General features: G+C 36.3%; 1 protein-coding gene across 6 annotated transcripts in view; it reads right to left on the bottom strand.

The window, feature by feature from the left end:
• Positions 1-23,525, bottom strand: part of SCLT1 (sodium channel and clathrin linker 1) — a 222,928-nt gene that overhangs the window by 101,535 nt on the left and 97,868 nt on the right. For all 6 annotated transcript variants that reach the window (XR_009259311.1, XR_009259312.1, XM_058721393.1 and 3 more), the window contains 2 exons: positions 18,184-18,274; positions 6,599-6,690 (listed from right to left, as the gene is read on the bottom strand). Coding sequence is in view for 4 of the 6 variants with exons in the window: in XM_058721393.1 (XP_058577376.1) it covers positions 6,599-6,690; positions 18,184-18,274 (183 nt within the window). In the remaining 2 variants the exon portion in view is untranslated. The remainder of the gene's footprint in view (positions 1-6,598; positions 6,691-18,183; positions 18,275-23,525) is intronic.

Genomic DNA, 23,525 nt, shown 5'->3' with positions numbered 1-23,525 from the left:
AGGCATATGCCAACTTCATCTCTTAAAAGCAAGCTTTGTTTAGGACTGTGTGCATTCCAATCCTCAGACAAGTCTCTCTGACGCTCACTTCCAGGCTTCACTAACACTCATGTCAGAAAAAGCCTTGCCAAGAAAAGATTCACATGCATTCAACAGTCTAGCAGCCCCAGCAACCACTTGGCTCTGTAAAGTCAGACTGGTGTTAGGAGTCAAGTGGAATTACAGTAAAGCAGATTCAGATAATCAGTTTCAAAATATATAGGTTTTCACAATTTTATAACATAAAAGGTGTATTACTACTATTCTTACTCTAATAAAAGCGCTTCTACATGCTCTATAGCCAAATCTTGCAAGAATCCTGTCAACTTGCTAAAATTGGGTCCAATTCCATCTTTGTAATAATGGTAACAACAAGGATAACAGCAAAAACTTGTAATAACATTCTTTGTGTTATGTACTTTATGTTAAAGAAAACATAATCCTCAATATCTTCAACAATGCTGTGAGATAGGTTATATCATTAACTTATGAGATAGGATATAAAGTTATAGTACATAAAAGATAGGAGATAAGTTATATCATTACAATTATCTTATAGATGAAGAAACAGAAGTACAGAGAGTAATCAACATGCCCAGGGTTATTTATCTAGTTACTGGTGAAACTGGAGTTTGAACTTAGTCTAGGTCCAGAGCCAGTGTTCCTAGTAAATATACTATACTGCCAAATAGAAACTTCCACTTAAATGGTACAGATCCAACCCACAGATCTATGTATCTATAACTACACAGCAGGGGGCGGTCATTTCAACTAAAGTTGGGGATCAGAAGACATACCAAAACCCAGGGTATTGAGTGAAAGTTTGAATATTGAACATCATTACTTCCAGACTCCTTCTTCAACTTTGGAATACACTCACGCTTGTGCATTTCTACTCAGCCCACAGCAGAAGATTAATGAATCCTACCCTGGGAAAACTGGCTCAAGAAAGATTCTCATATATGGGGACTGCCTAAGGAAAAAGCCAGCTTACTGACTAAACATAATAAAGTCTGGCAGATCCCAACCCACCTATACACACTTAGCTTCCTATCTGCTTTCTGGGGTCTTACTCTTTATTTATTTTTAACTGAAACATATTTGATATACAACTCTGTATTAGTTTCAAGTATACAACATAATGATTTGGTATTTTTTTACATTGCAAAATGTTCACTGTAGTAAATTTAGTTAATATATATCACCACATACAGCTATAATTTTTTCTTATGAAAACTTTTAAGATCTATTCTCTTAGCAACTTTCAAATATACAATACAGTATTATTATCAATAATCACCATGTTGTACATTACATCCTATGATTTATTTCTTTTATAACTGGAAATTTGTATCTTTTGACCATTGTCTCCCATTCCATCCCCTACCCCCTCCCCGGCAAACACCAGTCTGTTCTCTATCTATGGGTTTGGTGTTTAAAGATATGGAATGCTTCACAGATCTGCATGTGGGCCATCCTAATTTTCTCTGTATTCCAATTTTTAGTATATGTGCTGCTCAAATACTTTGGTGTCTTACTATTAAATATCAATGGATAGAAAGGATCACCAAGCATTTGAAGAAAGACAGATGGGCAAACAGAAAAAAAGGAATGGGGGCGCCTGGGTGGCGCAGTCAGTTGAGCGTCTGACTTCAGCCAGGTCACGATCTCGCGGTCCGTGAGTTCGAGCCCCGCGTCAGGCTCTGGGCCGATGGCTCGGAGCCTGGAGCCTGTTTCCGATTCTGTGTCTCCCTCTCTCTCTGCCCCTCCCCCGTTCAGGCTCTGTCTCTCTCTGTCCCAGAAATAAATAAAAAACGTTGGAAAAAAAAAAAAAAAAAGGAATGTAGAGAGAACACAGATAATGCAGATAGCAGAAGAAAACCTTATAAGATACATATTTAATACACTGAACTAAGATATAATATATATTAAATAAGAATAAGCTACTACAGAAAAAGAAACAGAATAAGAAATGGCTCTTTAAAATAAAATTTATGATAACTAAAATATTCAACAGATGGGGCACTTGGGTGGATCAGTTGGTTATGTGTCCAAATCTTGGTTTCAGCTCAGGTCATGATCTCACAGTTCCTGAGTTTGAGCCCTGCACCAGGCTCTGTGCTGACAGCACGGAGTCTGTTTGGGATTCTCTCTCTCCCTCTCTCCCTGCCCCTCCCCTGCTTGCTCATGCACATTCTCTCTCTCTCTCTCTTAAAATAAATTAATTAAAAGAAAAAAGTCAACAGATGGCTAGTTAGAAGAAAATTTAAGGAAACCTCCAAGAAAGGAGAAAATCAATGAAGGAATGGAAAATCAGGGAGAAAAGATAGAAAAATTAGGTAATCAATCCGTAAGGTCCAATATGAAACTCATATTAAGTTCAAGAAAAAAGAACAGAGGAAAAAATGAATAAAACCATCAAATGAAAATTCCTTGAACTGAAGGACATGAATTTCTAGACTGAAGTGTTCCCAGTAAGATGAATGAAAAGGGATTCTCACTGAATGTGCACACTGCAATTTTAGAACACTGATTGTGGTGGTGGGGGTGGTAGATGATCCTAAAAGTCTTCAGAGGGAAAAGAAGAGTCAAAGAGAAAATATTGGAATTTTGAATGACATAGGAATTTTTTCCCTACATCCAAAGGCTAGATAATATAAGGAAAATGTCAACATTCTAAGAATAAGTGATTTAAAACCTTGGATTTCCAACCTATGATTCATTACTCAAGGAACTATCAAATACCTCTGAAGCAGGATAAAAATATTTCTAAATAAGCAACATCTTAATAAATGTATCCCATGTATCTTCAGGAAGCTGATGAATCCATCAAATGGATATTTGGTGGTATCCATCAAAATGAGGAGGAGTTAAGAAAGAAAGCAGCATTCATGGGGATGCAAAAGACAGGCTTCAATATAGGAATGGCAAGAAGGAAATCGCAGGACCTAGTGAATTAAAGTTTTAAAATGAGAGTTGCATCAGTCCTAGTAGTGAACAGTTTGAGGCAGAGGATGGAGGACACCAATGGATTTCTTTAAGAAAAGGATGTAATGGCAATGACCTCATGTGGTTGACCAGATTGAGAGTCATTTTAGAGCTTTGATAGAGTATTTAGCCAAGAATGAGTATAAAGTACATAGAAAACTTACTATGTGAAGAAATGAGATAATTAACAAGAATGTATTTCTCATTATAATGCTTGTGGTACTATACGATTTTGAAACAATGCATATATATTTTCCTGATAAAAATAAAATTAAAAATGAATAAAGCCAATTTGTAACTAATATATAAAAACCACCTTACAGAAATAATATAATTAAATAATTTTATTTGGTCAATATTAAAAAATACTCAGATTAGTTTGAAAACATTTCATAATAAACCAAAGAGCTATAATTGTGGGAAAGATTTAAGACTTATTCTTTGTAACACTGAAGACTGCTTTATTCTTTGTGACAGTTTATTAGACTTTATTCTACTTTGTTCTATTTCATTAAGACCATTAAAACAATTAAGATCCAAAAACCATTTTTTACTGTTCAGAATTCTCATCATTTGTTAGTCTAATAAGTAGACTAGTTCTCCTCCAAATACTTGTTCATTCTATTAAATCCTAAATCTTATACAAGGTAAAGGTTGAAAGTGAAAAGAATTGTGAGTTTTCTAGAAAGAAGTTAACTTTACTCTGAAAGAAGGGGAAGATTTGAGAAAGTAAAATAATAAGCATGGTGCTAGGTTCCCTATATATTCTTATCTCATTTAATCCTAAAGAAACTACAGCTAAGTGAGGTTGGTTAACTCCTCCAAGGTACAAAGACAGAATACACTACAACCAGAAATCAAAGCAACTTTGCCTCTAAATCTCAAAATCTTTCTCCTCCAACAATTTATATTCCTGTCGCCAAATAGCCTCACTTTGAAAATATCATCAAATTAATCTTCATAAAATATTAATTTCATCATGTAATCCTGACTCAAGAATCTGTAATATATCACATGAAATCCAAATTTGACTATCTCCAAGGCCCTCCATATTTTATCCAACATATTCACTAATTTCCAATGCATGGCCTTCTATTCTACTTAAAATCGAGACCATATTTCAACATCTTTAAAGAATTTATGTATTCTATTATGCTTAGAGTAGGGTTAGAAAATAAAAAGCTGAACAATGATTGGAACGAAATTCACTTTCCACCAGTCACATAACTGAAGGTTTTGTAGTCCTATTTGCATAATCTCATTTTAAAAGAAACATCAAATTTAAAAATATGAAGAGGTAACTTAGAGCAATTCAACTCATTTAACTTCTGCCTTATTCAAGCTGAGCATATACAAACCAGCAAAATATTTCCCAGAGAGAACTGTCATTCTCTGGAGGTAATTAATTCCCAGGATCCATGAATCATCTAAAAAGGGGAATGGAGGGGATCCTTTCTTTGAAAGACAAAGGAAATGGCTTAATGCTTCTCAGATGTTTGTGGCATTTGAAAGAATCACAAAGAATAATTTTAAAAATAAATAATAATTTTAATAATGCCAAAAAGCATTTACTGAGGCAAAAATGTCTTTGATTTTGTGGAACAAAGATGACCATTAAAAAGCTTATCTTTTTTTTTTTTTTTTAAAGTTTGTTTATTTATTTTGAGAGAGAGAGAAAGAGAGAATATCCTAAGCAGGATCCATACTGTCAGTACAGAGCCCAACATGGAGCTTGATCTCAAAAACTGTGAGATGACCTGAGCTGAAGTCAACAGTCAGATGTTTAACTGACTGAGTCACCCAGGCGCCCCCAAAACATAGCTTTTCTAACTGCAAGTTCCATTAAATAAGATACATTTACCCCTAAAACATACTAGCTAAATATTGTTTAGAAACACATATCAAATATACTAATAACTTTGCTTTCTCCTACGTAAAATACAAGAGATTTTTAAAGTTTAAAATATATAATTGTTTTTATTCTAACAGTAATATTAGTTTAATAGCTCTAAAAGGAAGCCAATGTAACAATTTCCTTTTCAGAGGTGGCTAGCTGAATATTGGACTTTAAAAAATATCCTTAGATTTTCTTATATAGGCAGTGATCTCTTCTTACAGAGCTATTTGGTTAGATCATATTATAGCTTTATATTAAAAGCAAAACAAAATAAAACAAGAGTAACAAAAAACCACAAACTCTCAACATTAAAAAGACAACTAAAAGCACTGCTAAATGAAAAAAAAAATGAAAAAAAAAACCCCCAAAACCTAGGTTCTTTATGATTCAATGCTATCAGAATCAAAAGGAATTGATACTCACTATTCAGTTAACTGTCTCAAGTCTCTAGCATTTTTCATAGCATAGAATAGCCACTAAGATAACAGAAATGAAAATCTACAATCACAAATTTTTTTCTCTAAGGTTAACACAAAGAAGTTCAGGAAAGCAGCAGTACAATAAATCAATCAACTGCTGAAAAGTTTAGATAATTGAAAAACAAAAACCCAAGACCCTCGTACATAAAATTATAACTCCTTTCATCACAAGTTAGTAGTTAAAATCAATTAGTTCTCAACCTGCTATGAGAAAATAATATTTTTATTACTATTTTGAAGCACAGGAAACAGAAGGTTAAGTATACTAATTTTTCTTCTGAACAAACAATAAATTAGCCATGGACTAGAATGGAGATCTTGATTTTTTTTTTTAATTTTTTTTAATGTTTATTTATTTTTGAGACAGAGAGAGACAGAGCATGAGCAGGGGAGGGGCAGAGAGAGAGGGTGGCACAGCAGCTGAAGGAGGCTCCAGGCTCTGAGCTGTCAGCACAGAGCCTGACGCGGGGCTTGAACTCACGAACTGTGAGATCATGACCTGAGCCGAAGTCGGACGCTTAACCGACTGAGCCACCCAGGCGCCCCAAGGAGATCTTGATTTTTAATGTGCTCACGTTAGCAGGCTATTTATGAGATTCCAATCAGAGTAGATTTTTCATTTATAAACCATAAAGTGAATTTATGGGCTGTGGTCACTGTATCTTTAATGGATTACAAATGACAATTTTTAAGTCTCTTAAGGAAATAGATAGCAATTAAAAACAACCTACAGATACATTTAAAAAGTAGTCTAGACCTTCAACGACAACTGAAATTACTGCTCCAGAAGGTTCCAGGGCAAACATCTATAATGATTTCTTGGGTATTTTTTTTTTCTCTTGTGTGTCTACTTAGTAAGTAGGTTCTACCAATTAGTTTTTCTATGTAATTTTTACCCAACTTTTTCTGCTTTAAGATGGAAAGAACATTTTTCATTTGGGGATTCACTTAACTTGACAATGACTGGGGAAAGGGTAAGACAGAAATGGTCTTTGAATATACATTCAAAATATACCAATATTTTGAACATGATTTTTTAAAATAAATAATGTCCAGTGAATCAGATTTCAAACTTACAAGTATAGTTTGTTTAGCACTATAAAATATATATTCTAGAAAATATCATAAACTTAAATTCTAATGTGGAATACCTTTTGAAGGTAACAGAGAAAGCTAGATGTATTTAACAATTTACCTTGTTTCTAATTGTTTTATACTAGATTGTAACTGCTGTAAACGCCTATCTGATGCTTCCTCTCTTCCCTGGGCAGACAACATATCCTCCTCCTAGAAAATAAAGAAATTGGAATCCTGAGTATATGAAAATATAATACATCATTATATAGCATAAAGAAAAGAATTCAGTCTATAAAGGTATTATACTTCTAGAATTTATTATGTAAGTTTAAAGAAGGGATAACAGGGGCACCTGAGTGGTTCAGTTGGTTAAGAGACTGACTTTCAGCTCAGGTCATGATCTTGCAGTTCACGAGTTCAGCCCCATGTTGGGCTTTGTGCTGACAGCTCAAGGCCTGGAGCCTGTTTCAGATTCTGTGATTCCCTCTCTCTCTCTGCCCCTCCCCCACTCATGCTGTCTCTTAAAAATAAACATTAAAGAAGAAACATTAATAAACATTTAAATATGAGAGCCGTCCATGAAATATGTTTCACTAAAAAAATTCTGTAGCATAGTATTTATGGTATGACTCATTTTTTTAAATATTTCTTTTTTTTTTTTTTTAACGTTTATTTATTTTTGAGACAGAGACAGAGCATGAACAGGGAAGGGGCAGAGAGAGAGAGGGAGACACAGAATCCGAAGCAGGCTCCAGGTTCTGAGCTGTCAGCACAGAGCCCGACGCGGGGCTCGAACTCATGGACCATGAGATCATGACCTGAGCCGAAGTCGGACGCTTAACCGACCGAGCCACCCAGGCGCCCCAACTCATTTTACATTAAACAAAATTTAAGTATATGCGTGCGCGCGCACACACACACACACACACACACACACACACACACAGAGAAAAAAGGTCTTTACGCTATAAATAATCTGTTACCAGTTATTACTTCCTAGGGATTTGACTGCAAGGTAATTTTGTATATCTCTTTATTGCATATTTTGTATATAAATTGTGCTTTTCTTTGTGTATTTCTATGGTATTTGCATTTTTATGAATAGCATGCACTACCCTTATAACTAGAAAAATAATAAAGTTGAACTTTTAAACAAGTAAAAAAGAAAATCAGCATAACAGTTTAGAAACAAATCACACATATACTAAATAAAAAAGGGGGAAGAGACCTATTAATTTTATATTAGAAAAACAGTAATCAAAAGTCATTATAAGTTTCACCAATATTTCAATCTACTTCTATAGTGTAAGTCTAACAAAACACAGCACAAACTGTATGTAGATAATCAGCCTTCAGAATATGCTCTTTTTTTTTTTTTTAAATTTTTTTTTTTTCAACGTTTTTTTTTTTTTAATTTATTTTTGGGACAGAGAGAGACATAGCATGAACGGGGGAGGGGCAGAGAGAGAGGGAGACACAGAATAGGAAACAGGCTCCAGGCTCCGAGCCATCAGCCCAGAGCCTGACGCGGGGCTCGAACTCACGAACCGCGAGATCGTGACCTGGCTGAAGTCGGACGCTTAACCGACGGCGCCACCCAGGCGCCCCCAGAATATGCTCTTTTAACGTGGTTATACAGCATCCTGTTATAATCACAGGATATTTCTTCTCTGACATAGCAACATTCTGAAATAAATCGGTTTGATTGGCACCACCTTAAAAAAAAACCCTTGTTGATACTTCCTTGTCTTCTGTTGTATTAAACATTTTTTACATACCATTTTAATTCTATTGGCTTTTAGCTGTATGTCTTTAAATTATTTTTTAGTAGTTGCTCTGGAGATTATAACATGCATTTTATCTTATCCCAATTTATTCAGAGTTAATGTTTAAGTCATAAAAAACATTTGAACCTTGCAGGAATGTATTTATTTCCATGTATCATCCTAGTCTTTAGTGCCACTGTTATATTACATCTGTGTACTTTATAAATCCATCACATATACTGCTCAATTCTGCTTTAGTCAATTTTTTAAAAGTATTAGAGAAAAGAAAAATATGTACATATATTATCTCATATTTATAATTATTATTGCTCTTATTTTCTCCCTATATCTGAGTTGCCATCTGGTGTCATTTTCTTTTAGCATAAAGAATTAACCATCATCATGCTTTGAAGAATAGCTCTGCTAGTGACGAGTTCTCTGTTTTGTTTATCTAAAAATGCTTTTATTTTCCCTTTATTTTTAAAAGCACAGTTTCACTTGACACAGGATTCGTAGACAGCATTTTTTTTCCTCTAGCACTTCACATACTCTTCCAGTGTTCTCTGCTTCCAAGATTGTTCTTTTTATTACTATGTTTTTAAATTTATAACCAAGTTAGTTAACATATAGTGTAATAATGATTTCAGGAATAGAATTCATTGATTCATCACTTACATATAACAGCCAGTGCTCAACCCAACACATGTCCTTAATGCCTCTCACCCATTTAGCCCATCCCCCCACTCAGCACCCCTCCAGCAGCCCTGTTCATCCTCCATATTTAAGAGTCTCTTATGGTTTGTCTCCCTCTCTGTTGTTGTATTATTTTTGCTTTCCTTCCCTTATGTTCATCTGTTTTGTACCTTAAATTCCATGTATGAGTGAAGTCATATGATATTTGTCTTTCTCTGACTGATTTCCCTTAGAATAATATACTCTAGTTCCGTCCAATTTGATGTAAATGGCAAGATTTCATTCTTTTTGGTCACTGAGAAATATTCCATTGTCTATAGATACCATATCTTCTTTATCCATCATCAGTCGATGCATATTTCGGTTCTTTCCATACTTTGGCTATTGTCGATAGTGCTGCTGTAAACATTGGGGTGCATGTGCCCCTTCGAATCAGTATTTTTGTATCCTTTGGATACAGATATCTAGTAGTGCAATTGCTGGGCTGTAGGGTAGTTCTATCTTTAACTTTTTGAGGAACCTGCATACTGTTTCCCAGAAGGGTTGCACCAGTTTGCATTCCCACCAGCAGTGCAAAAGGGTTCCTCTTTCTCCACATCGTCGCCAACATCTGTTGTGGCCTGAAGTGTTAATTGTAGCCATTCTGACAGGTGTGAGGTGGTATCTCATTGTGGTTTTGATTTGTGTTTTCCTGCTAATGAGTGATGCTGAGCATCTTTTCATGTGTCTGTTAGCCATCTGGATGTCTTTTTTGGGAAAGTGCCTGTTCGTGTCTTTTGTCCATTTCTTCACTGGATTATTTGTTTTCTGGGTGTTGAGTTTGAGAAGTTCTTTATAGATTTTGGATACTAACCCTTTATCTGATATGCCCTTTGCAAATATCCTCTCCCATTCTGTTGGCTGCCTTTTAGTTCTGCTGATTGTTCCCTTCACTGTGCAGAAGCTTTTTACCTTGATGAGGTCCCAATAGATCATTTTGCTTTTGTTTCCCTTGCCTCCAGAGACCTGTCAAGTAAAAAGTTGCTGTGGCCAAGGTCAAAGAGGTTGTTACCTGTTTTCTCCTCAAGGATTTTGATGGCTTCCTATCTCACGTTTAGGTCTTTTGTCCGTTTTGAATTTATTTTTGTGTGTGGTGTAAGAAAGTGGTCTCGGTTCATTCTTCTGCATGTGGCTGTCCAGTTTTCCCAACAGCACTTGCTGAAGAGACTGTCTTTTTTCCATTGGATATTCCTTCCTGCTTTGTCAAAGATTAGTCGGCCATGTGTTTGTGGATCCATCTCTGGGTTCTGGGTTCTGCTCCATTGATCTGTGTGTCTGTTTTTGTGCCAGTACCATAGTCTTGATGATTACAGCTTTGTGAAATAGCTTGAAGTCTGGAAATGTGATGCCTCCAGCTTTGGTTTCCTTTTTCAGGATTGCTTTGCCTATTTGAGGTCTTTTCTGATTCCATACAAATTTTCGGATTGTTTGTTCTACCACTGGGAAGAATGCTGGTGTGATTTTGATAGGGATTACAGTGCACGTGTAGATTACTTAGACAGAATCAACATTTTAACAATATTTGTTCTTCCAATCCATGAGCATGGAATGTTTTTCCACTGTTCTGTGTCTTCTTCCATTTCTTCCATGACCTCTCCATAGTTTTCAGTGTATAGATTTTTCACCTCTTTGATTAGGTTTATTCCTAGGTATTTTATGGTTTTTCGTGCAATTGTAAATGGGATTGATCCCTTGACTTCTTGTTCTGCTGCTTCATGCAAGCAATTTCCGTACATTGAATTTATATACTGGGACTTTGCTGAATTCCTGGCTCAGTTCTAGCAGTTTTTTGGTGGAGTCTTTTGGGTTTTCCACATAGAGTATCATACTGTCTATGAAGAGTGAAATTTGACTTCCTCCCTGCCTATTTGGATGCCTTTTATTATTTTGTGTTGTCTAACTGCTGAGGCTAGGACTTCCAACACTATATTAAATAACAGTGGTGAGAGTGGACATCCTTGTCGTGTTCCTGACCTTAGGGGGAAAGTCTGTTTTTCCCAATTGAGGATGATATTAGCAGTGGGTTTTTCATATATGGCTTTTATGATCTTGAAGTATGATCCTTAAGTCCCTACTTTGAGGGTTTTTATAAAAAAATGAGGCTATATTTTGTCAAATAGTTTTTTTTTTGCACTATTGAGAGGATCATGTGTTTCCTATCCTTTGTTTTATTAATATGATTTAGCACTGACTGATTTGCAGATTTTGAACCAGCCCTGGATACCAGGAATAAATCCCAGTGATCGTAGTGAATAATTCTTTTAATGTGTTGTTGGATCCAGTTGACTAGTATCTTGTTGAGAATTTTTGCATCCATGTTCATCAGAGGAATTGGTCTGTAGTTCTCCTTTTTAGTGGGGTCTTTATCTGGTTTTGGAATCAAGGTAATTCTGGCCTTGTGGAAGGAGTTTGGAAGTTTTCCTTCCATTTCTATATTTTGGAGCAGCTTTAAAACAATCAGTGTTAACTCTTCTTTAAATGTTTGGTAGAGGGGCGCCTGGGTGGCGCAGTCGGTTAAGCGTCCGACTTCAGCCAGGTCACGATCTCGCGGTCCGTGAGTTCGAGCCCCGCGTCAGGCTCTGGGCTGATGGCTCGGAGCCTGGAGCCTGTTTCCGATTCTGTGTCTCCCTCTCTCTCTGCCCCTGCCCCGTTCATGCTTTGTCTCTCTCTGTCCCAAAAATAAATAAAAAACGTTGAAAAAAAAATTAAAAAAAAAAAATAAATGTTTGGTAGAATTCCCCTGGAAAGCCATCCAGCCCAAGATTATTTGTTGGGATATTTTTGATTGCTGATTTCATTTCTTTACTGGTTATGGGTCTGTTCAAATCTTCTATTTCTTCCTGTTTCAGTTTTGGTAGTTATAGGTTTGTAGGACTTTGTCCATTTCTTCCAGATTGACCAGTTTGTTGGCATATAATTGCTCATAATAGTCTCATATTATTGTATTTCTGTGGTGTTGGTTGTGATCTCTCCTCTTTCATTCATGATTTTATTTACTTGGGTCCTTTGCTTTTTCATTTTGATCGATCTGGTTAGGGTTTTATCAATTTTGTGATTCTTTCAAAGAATCAGCTCCTGGTTTCACTGATCTGTTCTACCGTTTCTTTGATTTTGATATCACTGATTTCTGCTCTAACCTTTATTATTTTTCTTCTTCTGCTGGTTTTGGGTTTTATTTGCAGTTCTTTTTCCAGGTCTTTAAGGTGTAAGGTTAGGCTGTGTATTTGAGACCTTCCTTCCTTTTAGGAAGGCCTGGATTACTGTATACTTCCCTCTTATGACTGCGTTTCCTGCAACCAAGGGCTTTTGTGTTTTCATTTTTATTGGCCTCCAGATACTTTTTAATTTCCTCTTTATTTCTTGGTTAACCCATTCATTTTGTAGTTGGATTTCTCTAATCTCCATGTATGCGTGGTCTTTCCAAATTTTTTCTTGTGGTTGATTTCAAGTTTTATAGTGTTGTGGTCTGAAAATATGCAAGGTATGATCTTGATCTTTTTGAACTTGTTGAGGGCTGATTTGTGCTCTACTATGTGATCTAGTTTGGAGAATATTGCATGTGCACTCGAGAATAATGTGTATTCTGCTGATTTAGGATGAATTATTCTGAATATATCTGTTAAGTCCATCTGGTCCAGTCATTCAAAGCCATTGTCTCTTTGTTGCTTTTCTGCTTAGATGATCTGTCCATTGTTGTAAGTGGGGGGTTGAAGTCCCCTACAATTTATGGTATTATTATCAATGAGTTTCTTTATGTTTGTGATTAACTGAGTTATATATTTGGGTGCTTTCACCTTTGGAGCATAAATGTTTACAACTGTTAGATCTTCTTGGTGGATAGACCTCTTATGATATAAAGCTCTTCTTCATCTCTTTGTTATAGTCTTTATTTTAAAATCTAGTTTGTCTAAGTATGGCTACTCCAGCTTTCTTTTGGCGACCATTAGCATGACAGATGGTTCACCATCCCCACTTTCAATCTGTATTGAAATATACATGTGTCTTATTTTCTTATCTATATAGATGTGTCTTGTTTTCTTATCCATTCTGATACCCTATGTCTTTTGATTGAAGAATTTAGTCCATTGACATTAAGAGTGAGTACAAAAAGATATGAATTTGGTGCCATTATGTTTCCTGTGAAGTTGGGAGTTTCTGGTGATACTCTCTGATCCTTTGTAGTCTTTGTTGCTGTTGATCTTTTTTGTTTTGGTTCATCTTTTCTCCACTCAAAGACTCCCCCTTAAAATTTAGTGGTTTAGTGGTCACAAATTCCTTCAGTTTTTGTCTGGGAAACTCTTTATCCCTCCTTCTATTTTGAATGATGGCCTTTCTGGATAAAGATTTCTTGGCTGCATAATTTTCTGATTCAGCATATTGAATATATCCTGCCACTCCTTTCTGGCCTGCCAAGTTTCTGTGGATAGGTCTGCTGTGAATCTAATCTGTCTTCCCTTATAGGCTAACGACTTTTTTTTCCCTCTCTGCTTTCATAATTCTTTCCTTGTCTGTTTATCTTATGAATTTGACTAAGATATGCCTTGGTGATGATTGGTTTCTGTTGAATCTAATGGGAGTTTTTTGTGCTTCTTGGATTTTGATGTCTATGTCCTATCCCAGATTAGGCAAGTTTTCCACTGTAATGTACTCACATAACCCTCTGTCCCTTTTCTCTCTCGTCATCTTCTGGGACTCCTATGATTTGGATGTTATTCCTTTTTAATAAGTCACTAAATTCTCGAAGTCCTGCATCGTTCTCTCTTGCCTTTGTTCCCCTCTATTTTTCTGCTTCATTATTCTCCATAATTCTGTCTTCTGTATCACTGATTTGCTGCTCTGCTTGTCCATCCTTGCCACTGTGGCATCCATTAGAGATTGCATCTTTGTTGTAGCATTTTTAATTTCATCCTGACTAGATTTTAGTTATTTTTTTCCCCCATAGATAGGATTCAATGCTTTTTAAACCCCAGCTAGCCTTCCTGTTATTGTGGTTCTAAATTCTAGTTCAGACATCTTGCTTATATCTGTATTGATTAAGCCCCGGGCTATCATTTTTTCCTGTTCTTTTTTTTGTGGTGAATTCCTTCATTTGGTCATTTTGGAGGAAGAAAAAATTAACGAAATAAAAAATAAAAATTTAAAATTTAAAAACAAAACAAAAAGTCAAATAAAGGAAGCTGAATCCTAGGTATGTTTGGTCTGCTTCTGGAAAGAAGCGTGATAAACTATAGAAAAAAAAAGGAAAGAGAGAAAAAAAAGGTAAGATAAAATTTAGAAATTAAAAAAATGTAAATAAAATAGAAGAAAATGAAATAAAGTGAAATAGAAAATTTACAAAATAAAAAATTAATTTTTAAAGAAAAAATAAAATAAAAATAAAATTTTCTCTTACTGTATGTGAGAAAAGGAAAAGGAGGAAAAAAACAAAGAAAAAAACCAATTTAAACAAAGACAGAAGAAAACAAACAAGTATATGAACCAGCAAACAGAATGAAACCTGAATGAAGTTACATCCAGTTTCCTCTAGAACTATGAAACACTCTATAAAGCATTCAGAGACTTGTGCTGGTCTTCTAGGGGATGTGTTGGGAGGGCATAGCTGGGCGGGGCTTAGTGTAACGGCTCCATTCTCCACTAGGTGGCACCACTTAACTTAATGGGGTGGATCAGTGTGGCTAGTATGCACACATGCATGTATACAGGAATGGTGGAAATGGCTTTGCCTAGCTTCCTAGTCTGGCACAGGAACTCTGCATTCTAACCAACCTATGATCAAGTACCCCTCCTTTGTCTTAGTCCTCTGTCTACTCTGCAGCTTTATCCTGTTTCCAAATTGTCAGCCTGCCAGGCAGCACCTCCCTCCATAGTTTTATCGCAGACATGGCTGTGTTTTAAAATCCCTCACTTCAGAGAACCCTGGGGCTTGGACCTGCTTCAACTTTCTCAGGCAGGGTCTCACTGATCAATGGCTGGGCACCAGCTTGCCTGAGAAAACGATTGTGTTATTGCGCAGCAGGAGAGGTTCTGAGATTGTGGCAATTCAAACACACAGCTGGTACCAGGTTTCACTGCACTCTGGTGTCTGTCTCAATACCAGCAAAGGTGGCTGCTCTCCGGGGTCCGCTGGGACCTTTGCCTGTGGGGAGGCTGTATGGACCCTACCTAATGCTCTCCAAGCAGGGGAACCACTTCGCTCCGTGTAGCACATGGACCCCTCAGACCCCACTGCCTTCTTCTGGGGATTTGCCCTTTTTCCTCACCAGACCACCGCCCAGCACTGGGCTCTGGAATTTCAGACTTTGTGCTCTAATGTTTATAGAATCCTAATGGTATTGAAACCCTCTCCTTTCTCCCCATAAGTCATTTTGGGGAACAGATTTCTTATTCAGCCCCTTGTGAGAGTTTTCACTCTTTGTCTTTCTCTCCAGCTACTTTCAGGGGGAGTACTTTTCCTGCACTCTCCCTAGGCGCCACACTCTCCCCTGCCTTTCACTGTCCTCTGCAAAAACAGCTTCCTACCCTTCGTGGCTGTTCTTTCCCTCAGTCTACCCCTCCACACCACATACCTGTCGAGTTCTGTGGCTCCAGTTATGCAGATTGTTGTGTTAAACCTCAGATCAGTTTCCTAGATGTGCAAAATGGCTTGGTGGTGATGTATTTGCGTTTCACTGTCCAGACAAGATGAGAGCTTCCATGCTACTCTGCCATCTTGAACTCCTTCTGCTTCCACATTTCTTAATTAGAAGGCAGCCATTACTCTTATCACTGTTCCCATGTTCATGCCATTTTTCTGTTGCTGCTTTCAAGTTTTAGCTTTATAACTGGTTGTCAGCGTTGTCATGATGTGTCTAGAAGTAATTTTCTTTGTGTTTATCTCACCTGTTTACCACCAAATTTTGGAAGTTTTTAGCCATTATTTCTTTAGATATCTTTTCTGTTTCCCTCCCTTCCACAATTCCAATTACACTCTTGTTGGCTTGCTTCATATTTTCACATAGATCTCTGAGGACTTGTTCACTTTTCTTCCACGTTTTAAATTCTGTTTTTTGGACAGGAAAATTTATGTTGATCTTTCTTCAAGTTCATTGCTTATTTCTTCTGCTTTTCCCAATCTATTCTTGAACCATCTAATAAAATTTTTATTTTGGTTGTTATACTTTTGATCTCTGGAATGTCTTTTTTTTTTTTTTTAAGCTTATTTATTTTGAGAGAGACAGAGACAGCATGAGTCAGGGAGAGGCGGAAGGAGAGGGAGACAGAGAATCCCAAGCAGGTGTAGAGCCTGATGCAGGGCTCGGACTCATGCAACCATGAGATCATGACCTGAGCCAAAACCAAGAATTGGACGCTTAACCAAGTGAGCCATCCTGGCACCCCTAAACTCCAAGATTTCTATTTTTAAAATTATTTTCTATTTCTCAGTAAAAAATCTCTTTCTGCTCCTTCACTGAAACCTTATTTTACTGTAATTTAATTCTTTGAACACATTTATAACAGATTATTTGAAGTCTTTGCCTGCTGAATCCAAGAGCTGGGCCTGCTAAGAGTGTTTCTATGGACTGTTTCCCTGACCCCAACTCTGTCAGTCACACTTTCCTGTCAAGGAAGTTTTGGTTGAAAACTGGAAAATATAGATAATACATTGGATTCTATTTTGTTGAGCATTACTGGCTTTTTTGTGAGTAGGCAATTATCTTGCTTAGGTGCAAACTCTGAAATGTTTCCCCTACGGTAGGAGCAGCTGCCAACTCTGATCACTTATTTGTTTCCACTGTTTGTTTTTGAACTAGGCTTCCTAGAAATTCTCCTGTACCTGCCTAATATGAGGATCTGTCAAGTTTGGGCAGAGGAAGGACTCATTCTCTTCATGATTTTGTTGCTATTATAGATTCCTCTGTAATTTCTAGCTGCTCTGGGTTCTGTCCTTTGATACTTCAAACATTAAGTCTTCAGCTTTCTGTTGCCTGAACAGCACACATTTCAGGAATGCACTCAATTACAGAAAGCAGCAAACTCAAATATTTAGTTCCATACAGCTCTATCTTTCAAGAGTAGATTGCTTTCAGGTCTACTGCCTACTTCTTCACTGGACTCCCTTTCCCACTCCACTATGCATAGTTTGGCTGTTAGACACGGATTTGGTCAGAATTTGTACTCAGAATTTAGGTCTCTCTCTTTTTTGTGTATCTTTTGCTGCTAATAATTTTTCTTCAAATTTTCAACTGCTTTTCCAGCCTTAAACATTGATTTTGGCCATTTTAAATCCATATAAACCTGTTGTTTTCTCAAGTCACAACTATGGGGATTGGTGAAACTCTCAGGTCAGAAATTAAAAAACTTATAATTCACACCTCTTTCAGTGTTTTTCTGTTTTGGGACATGTTCCAGTGTTTGAAAGAATGTATCCAATTTTCATAACTGTTATCTATGGGAAGTTTTGCAAGTCTTTCATGAATCTACCATTACTAGAAATATGTAAGCAACTTTTACAGATTAAGAAATAAGGCTTAGAGAAGTTACACACCTAGTAAGGACCAGAGCTAGACTTTTTAATAATTAGACCCATCTAAATCTAAAGCCTGACCATTCCTTGATTCTGGTGAAATGTCCTTATTACACATAAAAAAACAATTTCTTATGCCAATAAGTATTTCTAAAAATAATACAAAATGTAGTATTAAATGCTTCTCTTCATTTACATATTCCCAATTAATCAAATTTGATCTTGCATTAATATGTCTTTTAGTAATGATGTGTTTATGAATGATTACTGTTTTATTAACTCAGGATAAAGTAAATGGAAAGAAGTTATCTCCAAAATTATACTTTAGCTTCCTAATTTCATATTTCATATTTAGGGCAACAGAATTTTTTTTAATGTTTATTTTTGAAAGAGAGAGAGAGAGAGAAAGAGCGTGCAAGCAGGAGAGGGGCAGAGAGAGAGGGAGACTCAGACCCGAAGCAGCTCCAGGCTCTAAGCTGTCAGCACAGAGTCCGATGCGGAGCTCAAAGCCACAGACCATGAGATCATTACCTGAGCCAAAGTCAGACGCCCAACCGCCTGAGACACTCAGGCACCCCTCAAAATGATTTTTAATTCATTTTCCAGCAATTGTCTTCAGTACCTAATCCAAAATAGTTTAATAACAAAATTCATAGAAAACTAAGCTATAGGCTACCAATTGCCCTAAAAAGAGGTAAATACCTTCTTTTGCATCTGTCCTTGAAGATCTTCAGTTACTTTGGTTAACTCATCCACTTTTGCTGCTGCACTTCTCAGATCTAACTTGGCTTGCCTAAAATAGAAATTAAATTAATAAACACTTTTCACAGACCATAAATAATTAAAAGTATTAGAAAAGAAATCCAAATATGATAAAATCAGTACTAACTCTAGTGCACCTAAAAATGGATCTAAGAGGTAGATACTAAAAGAGCCCTTTATTACTAATAAAATGCATGTGGAAGAGAGTGAAAAGGAAAAATATCACTAAAGGGCAAGGGTATAAAGTGAGAGTTATTACTACTTTATTTGGAAAAATTATATTTCATACTCAAATGATTCATATTTCATGAAAAAGTACTTTATCATCTTAATAAATTACCTAACAAGAATGACAGTATTAAGTAGAATATAGCTATGGTAATTTCTTGAATTTATAGAGTTGAAGAAGTATCACTAATTGGCTTTTCTATAAAAATGAACCAAAGCTTCAGTGCCTTAATCATTCCTTAAACACCAGACGTATTATATAGCCACCGAACATAACGAATTCAAATATTTGTCTTGAGATAGTATAATAGTTATTAATGTTTTCAGAAATTTAGTGGCAAAGGACAAAAATAACAAATTTACTGAATGTTCTGTTACTGTCAAGTTTCAGTATCTTGACTCCCCATAGAAAAAGATATTAGGATAGAGAGACTTTCTGAAACAGATAAAAAATATTTTTAATATCCTACCAATTAAGCACTAAGTATGAATACAAAACACCTGGGTTATGTAAAAAAAATACATTTTTAGGAACAAAACTACTTTAGTATAGGAACTGACCATATTTATTTGTTAATTATAGTTTATGTAGGTATTAAATATAAATCATATTAGTGCTGTTGAACCTAAAAAAACTATTTGATGGAAAATTCATAATAAATGTTAACTGATTTACTTTTGGCTAACAGTATTTATAATTACATTCTGATTGGCATAAAACAATAGGAAATAAAAATCTAATAATAGCTAAAATGTATCAGATAATCATTATATACCAGGAACTGTCCTAAATTCTTTGCAATCATCTCACTAATATAATTAACTCTCTCTGTGAATTAAGTACTATTGAGACTATTCTATCAAACTAAAGTCAAGAGAGTGAAGTTGACAGAGATTTACCAACTTGCCCAAGGATTCACAAATTAAACATGAAACTGGTATTTAAACAGAAACTGTCTACAAAAAGTGGTCTCAAGAATATAAAATTAAGCATTTTAGGGAAATGCTTTTATTTTTAAATAAATCCAATTTATGGGGCACCTGGGTGGCTCAGTCAGTTAAGCGTCCGACTTCGGCTCAGGCCATGATCTCATGGTTGGTGGGTTTGAGCCCCACATTGGGCTCTGTGCTGGCAGTTTGGAGCCTGGAGCCTGCCTCGGATTCTGTGTCTCCCTCCCCTGCTCATGCTCCGTCTCTCTCTCTCTCAAAAATTAACATTAAAAAAATTTTTTTAATAAAAAATAAACGCAATTTATAAAAATCTGAATTTATCAGACATGAAACAGACCTTTCTACTTGCAAAATGGATCACCAAACAACAAAGCTAAAACCAAGACCACCTTAAACCAACACATTTAAAATCTACTTTAAGTTTAGAGATAATTTCAGGACAGCAACTAATAAATGTATTATAAAATGAACCTACCAGTTATAATATGCTATATACTTTAATTTTTTAAAAATGTTTATTCATTTAAGAAAAACTTTTTATGTTTATTTCTGAGAGACATAGAGACAGAGCATGAGTGGGGGAGGGGCAGAGAGATGAGACAGAGAATCCGAAGCAGGCTCCAGGCTCTGATCTGTCAGCACAGAGCCTGAAGCGGGGCTTGAACCCATGAACCATGAGATCATGACCTGAGCCAAAATAGGACGTTTAACTGACTGAGCCTCCCAGGCACTCCTACATTCTATATATTTTGAAAGGAAAAACTTAAGGAGTAAGATATTTAGGTAGCAATGATAAAACTGGATACATTCTAAAGAAGCATAGCACCCACACTGATTTGGTTTTCTTACCTTCAGATAGAGGATAATAATGCTTATTCTACTTATTTCATAGGTTGCTGAACAAGACAAAATAGATAATGTACATCAAGTACACTATAAACTATAAACAAATGCAAGCTTATGGCATGATTAAGAAAAAAAAAAAACTATTGGTTAGAGACACAATCAGAATAGGGTGCAATATGGAAAACCCTAGAGTCACGAACCCAGTTCTGTCACTAACTAGTAATGTAGGCCTAATGCAATTCATTTGATAACAAGACTGTCTCAGCTATCTCACATCCAACAACAAGGAAGTGGCTGGCCAATCTTCAAAGACCAAAACCCTAAATAGATGGTCTCCTGATTATTCTAATTCTAAAATTATCTTTCAATTGTATTCCATTTCCACTTCATGGCCCAACCTTTGGCCCCATCATTACTTCCCACAACTATTCCACTACTTTCCAAAGTGAAGGCTTCACTGTGGGTCTCCTCCTTAATTCATCCTCTATAATGCATCTTCTCTGCAAATAAAAGGTATCTAGTGGCAAAAATTCGTGTTTAATAACATTTTCTGAATTTCCTACTTACTTCTTTGGGCACACAATCAACTCCTCTACATGGCATAAAGGTTAGTCATCACCTGGCCTCAAAAAGTCCCATATTTTACCAATTCCCTTCACATAATTTATGTTTCAAATATAACAGAGCACAAACTCACTGTTTCTTGAAACACATCATTGTCTATTTTCTTACATGTTTGACTGGCCTAGACTTCTTCCTCTTTTTCTGAAACGTTCCTCAATCATCTTCAAGACATAGGTCAAAACCTCCACATCTCAAGTCTTCCTTAACTTCTAGTCAAAAGGCCCTATAATGCCAGTCTGCAAATTACATAATACTTTGTATGTTATTAACACCTACTCGCTTGTGGAAATGTGAATTTATTTAAAAAAAATATGGAATATAAGATCATTAAAGGCAAAAATCACATTTTACTATTTTTTAAAATCTAAGGAGATAGCACAGTGCTTGGCATATAGTAGACAAGTAAAAGTCATAAATGAATAAAAGAGCATAAAAGGAGGAAATAAAGAGTAACAGGTACAATTATATCTTGACATTTAACTTAGGTCCCTCATATCCAATTTAATATTCATGTGTGGAAATCTTAGAATAATAATTTTATGAACTCTTCCAAATATATACTATCTCATTTGAAATAGAAATCTCTCTTCTACATAAATCAAAGAAAAAAAATTCCTGCAATGGTCTTAAGAATTTTTTTTTTTCAGTCATTAAAAGGAGCAATCCCTGGGGCGCCTGGGTGGCGCAGTCGGTTAAGCGTCCGACTTCAGCCAGGTCACGATCTCGCGGTCCGTGAGTTCGAGCCCCGCGTCAGGCTCTGGGCTGATGGCTCGGAGCCTGGAGCCTGTTTCCGATTCTGTGTCTCCCTCTCTCTCTGCCCCTCCCCCGTTCATGCTATGTCTCTCTCTGTCCCAAAAATAAATAAAAAATGTTGAAAAAAAAAAAAAAAAGGAGCAATCCCTATCAAAATCACACCAGCATTCTTCCCAGTGGTAGAACAAACAATCCGAAAATTTGTATGGAATCAGAAAAGACCTCAAATAGGCAAAGCAATCCTGAAAAAGGAAACCAAAGCTGGAGGCATCACATTTCCAGACTTCAAGCTATTTCACAAAGCTGTAATCATCAAGACTATGGTACTGGCACAAAAACAGACACACAGATCAATGGAGCAGAACCCAGAACCCAGAGATGGATCCACAAACACATGGCCGACTAATCTTTGACAAAGCAGGAAGGAATATCCAATGGAAAAAAGACAGTCTCTTCAGCAAGTGCTGTTGGGAAAACTGGACAGCCACATGCAGAAGAATGAACCGAGACCACTTTCTTACACCACACACAAAAATAAATTCAAAACGGACAAAAGACCTAAACGTGAGATAGGAAGCCATCAAAATCCTTGAGGAGAAAACAGGTAACAACCTCTTTGACCTTGGCCACAGCAACTTTTTACTTGACAGGTCTCTGGAGGCAAGGGAAACAAAAGCAAAATGATCTATTGGGACCTCATCAAGGTAAAAAGCTTCTGCACAGTGAAGGGAACAATCAGCAGAACTAAAAGGCAGCCAACAGAATGGGAGAGGATATTTGCAAAGGGCATATCAGATAAAGGGTTAGTATCCAAAATCTATAAAGAACTTCTCAAACTCAACACCCAGAAAACAAATAATCCAGTGAAGAAATGGACAAAAGACACGAACAGGCACTTTCCCAAAAAAGACATCCAGATGGCTAACAGACACATGAAAAGATGCTCAGCATCACTCATTAGCAGGAAAACACAAATCAAAACCACAATGAGATACCACCTCACACCTGTCAGAATGGCTACAATTAACACTTCAGGCCACAACAGATGTTGGCGACGATGTGGAGAAAGAGGAACCCTTTTGCACTGCTGGTGGGAATGCAAACTGGTGCAACCCTTCTGGGAAACAGTATGCAGGTTCCTCAAAAAGTTAAAGATAGAACTACCCTACAGCCCAGCAATTGCACTACTAGATATCTGTATCCAAAGGATACAAAAATACTGATTCGAAGGGGCACATGCACCCCAATGTTTACAGCAGCACTATCGACAATAGCCAAAGTATGGAAAGAACCGAAATATGCATCGACTGATGATGGATAAAGAAGATATGGTATCTATAGACAATGGAATATTTCTCAGTGACCAAAAAGAATGAAATCTTGCCATTTACATCAAATTGGACGGAACTAGAGTATATTATTCTAAGGGAAATCAGTCAGAGAAAGACAAATATCATATGACTTCACTCATACATGGAATTTAAGGTACAAAACAGATGAACATAAGGGAAGGAAAGCAAAAATAATACAACAACAGAGAGGGAGACAAACCATAAGAGACTCTTAAATATGGAGGATGAACAGGGCTGCTGGAGGGGTGTTGAGTGGGGGGATGGGCTAAATGGGTGAGAGGCATTAAGGACATGTGTTGGGTTGAGCACTGGCTGTTATATGTAAGTGATGAATCAATGAATTCTATTCCTGAAATCATTATTACACTATATGTTAACTAACTTGGTTATAAATAAAAAAAAAAAAAAGGATTTAAGAAATCTAAACTCATTAAAGGAAAAATATACAGAAAGTATTTGTTATACTAATTTCCCTAAAACACAAAAAGCTATGCTTGAGAGAAAAATTAGTAATTTTATATATATATA

The sequence above is a fragment of the Neofelis nebulosa genome, chromosome 3 (assembly GCF_028018385.1).
Source record: "Neofelis nebulosa isolate mNeoNeb1 chromosome 3, mNeoNeb1.pri, whole genome shotgun sequence".
Lineage (NCBI taxonomy): Eukaryota > Metazoa > Chordata > Mammalia > Carnivora > Felidae > Neofelis > Neofelis nebulosa.
This window is presented reverse-complemented; position numbering and strand designations above follow the sequence as displayed.